A 2,759-nucleotide genomic window follows, 5' to 3' on the forward strand; every position below is an offset into this window, starting at 1 on the left:
TCTGTTGTCTATAAGGATAGAGAACTCTATATCTCAATTGCCTACTGAGCTTATAATAGCACGTATTGGCAATGGTGATTCTTTGCTTGATCTCCAGGCGGTTATCGTTGTTTATTGCCACTGTGCTAAGATAGGTGAAATCTTCGACAGATTCGAACTGTAGTCGTTAGCAACCAGCTTGGCATATATACCATAACTCTAAATTGCATACTGAGCTCATAGTACCAGTTATTGGCAATTATAGGTAATTTTTTGTCTGATCTATTGGCTGTCATCGTTGTTGTTCATTACTAATGTGGATTCGAGTACAGCCGCCAGCTATCAGTTCAGCGTCCGAGTGTCGCACATTTCTACCAGTAGTCGATTCTTATAGTCGATACCACCAGTAGTGCTCTTATTCTCTGCCACCCCATTTTCGTAAATTAGGCAATACTTAAAATATATATTATTTTAATATAATTATTTTAATTATTATTATTTATTTTATAAGTGTATTTCTTTTTATAATTTTTGGCAGATATCACATTACTGAATTTGTGTTTGTTATTTTAATACAAGTAATTGAATTATTATAATTTATTTTATGAGTAAACATTTTTCTTTAATTTTAGACTTAAATCGATTATAAATATCTACATAAAATTATGCATTCAATTCAGTTTCTGGGTAAAGATTCGCATAGAATTGAGAAGAGCAAATTATTAAAACGCCAACGCATTGGCTTAAATCATGGTCTTCCTGAACGATAAATAATCACAGTTGCACCCTGCGTATTCTTTGGCTTTGTGAGAAAATAAAATAATTGAAATATAATTCTATATGGAAAACAATAATAATAAAAAATATTATTATTTAAATTGGCACTTTTGTGTGCTACGCTGCAGCACTTTACGTCAATATCCGTAATTAAGACGCTGTGGCCCCCACGTATGCAGCCAAAGGCGCCGCGGGGGTCTATTCACTAGTAGCGTTTATTATACCGCTTCTGGCAACAACAATTTTGTGGTCGGCTCAAGCCCTCGCGGTGCCAATTTTGTGCACTAATAATAACGAATCGTTTCACATTAACAATAACATTAACAATAATAAAATATTAATTACCCATACAACAAAAACAGCAACAACAACCGTAATAAAATTAACTAATACAATTACGCCATTTTTAAATGTACATTTAAAAAATAATCGTACGACAAAAGCGCCACCTACAATTATTGTTGCACCAACAACAATAAAGCTGCCAATAAATTCATGGCAAAAAAATATTGCAAACATAAAAAATTGTAAATATTTGACATGGTACAAAATTTTAGGAATTCCTCCAGAAAACCACACAAAAATAAAATCAATTGGAAACGTAGAAAACGGCGTTACAGGCTGCAATAGTAAAAACAATAATAATAATAATAATAATAAAAATAATAATAAAAATAATAATAAAAATAATAATTCAAGCAATAATAAAATATTATTTAATGATAATACAAAAGTTAGTTACAGTGTAAATAAAAAATTGTATGAAAATATAAAGAAATCATTTGAGAAAAATGTTACAAGTAAAATTTGTGAAAATCTTTTCAGTGTAAATAATGTAAATAATGCTAGAAATAATTCTAGTAAATTTAATTTAGGTAGAAATATACGAAATGTACGGCAAAGTGAACGTATTAATATATATAACAACAGCCAGAATAGCAGCAGCAACAATCCCAATTCCAATCCCAATCGCAATCGCAATCGCAATAAAAATCGCATTCACAATCTCAACCGCAATCGCAGCAGTCAAAAGACTGTTGCATATAAAAATGTTAAAAATAAAATTACAAATTCAAAATTGCAAATACAATTGCAATCAGAATTTCAGTCTCGAAATCATTTGAATATAAAATCGAGTGTATCTTATGCGCCTTTGGCGGCAAATGTCTGGCAAAAGCCAAATCGCATAAATCAGCAACACCAACAACCGCAACAGAATTCCCAAGAAACATTGTTGAAAGCAACACAAACACTAACAACAATTAAAACAGCTGCACAATTGCTATCATCATCATCAGCATCAGCACCAACAACAGCACCAGCATCAGCTTCAGCCTCAGTACCAAGTGCACAAGTAGCACCAGCACCAGCACCAGTACCGACACCGGCACCAACATTGCTATCATCGTCGTCAAAATTGTCTTCGTCGACTTTATTAACGTCAATAGGCGCGTCATCGGTAACAATAGAGCGTAGAGTGGCATTTGAAAATGGCACTACGGAAACACCATTAAGTACATCGACCACAACCGCCAGAATTGATTACAATTTAATTACAGACCATCATTACGATCAGCTGAAAGACCAAACGTTTTGGCAGAAATACGGTGAGTAGGTATGATCTTTTTTATACTATTACATTATCTATCTACATATATACGACTATCTATTTATCGACCTATCTATCTATATATGATATTGTATATTGAAATCTTTTGTTGTTTAAAAGTTGTCTTTAAATTTAATTTTAATATAATTAATAAAAATTAATACCATATTTAACTAAATATTTAAATAATAATTATTTTATTTTATTTTATTATTAACAATTCTTAATATATTGTTACATGACTTGATTATTATAAAACTGTAAAAAGCGTATAGTTAGATTCTTTGCATTTTATATATTAAATATTTTGAAGTCATAATTTTCGAATAATAACTTATTTGAATTGAAAAAATAATTTTTTAAACTTAAATGATAATAATATGTATAAATAAAA

The 2,759-nt window shown here is 30.6% G+C and overlaps 1 protein-coding gene across 1 annotated transcript; it reads left to right on the plus strand.

Moving 5' to 3' along the window:
- The first annotated feature begins 1,475 nt into the window (after positions 1-1,475).
- On the plus strand, positions 1,476-2,371 carry LOC119677967 (putative uncharacterized protein DDB_G0286901). Its single transcript, XM_038089563.1, has 2 exons — positions 1,476-1,501; positions 1,582-2,371. The coding sequence occupies exons 1-2, from the start codon at positions 1,476-1,478 to the stop codon at positions 2,369-2,371; spliced, it is 816 nt and encodes a 271-aa protein (XP_037945491.1).
- Positions 2,372-2,759: the final 388 nt, after the last annotated feature.

The sequence above is a fragment of the Teleopsis dalmanni genome, chromosome 1, assembly GCF_002237135.1.
Source record: "Teleopsis dalmanni isolate 2A chromosome 1, ASM223713v2, whole genome shotgun sequence".
NCBI classification, from domain to species: Eukaryota; Metazoa; Arthropoda; class Insecta; order Diptera; family Diopsidae; genus Teleopsis; species Teleopsis dalmanni.

Excerpts from the sequence above, each read along its gene's own strand:
- LOC119677967 (XM_038089563.1), top strand. The coding sequence starts at position 1,476 with ATGATAATACAAAAGTTAGTTACAGT. Across the intron at positions 1,502-1,581 it reads ATACAAAAGTTAGTTACAGT|TGTAAATAATGTAAATAATG; the intron begins GTAAATAAAAAA and ends AAATCTTTTCAG.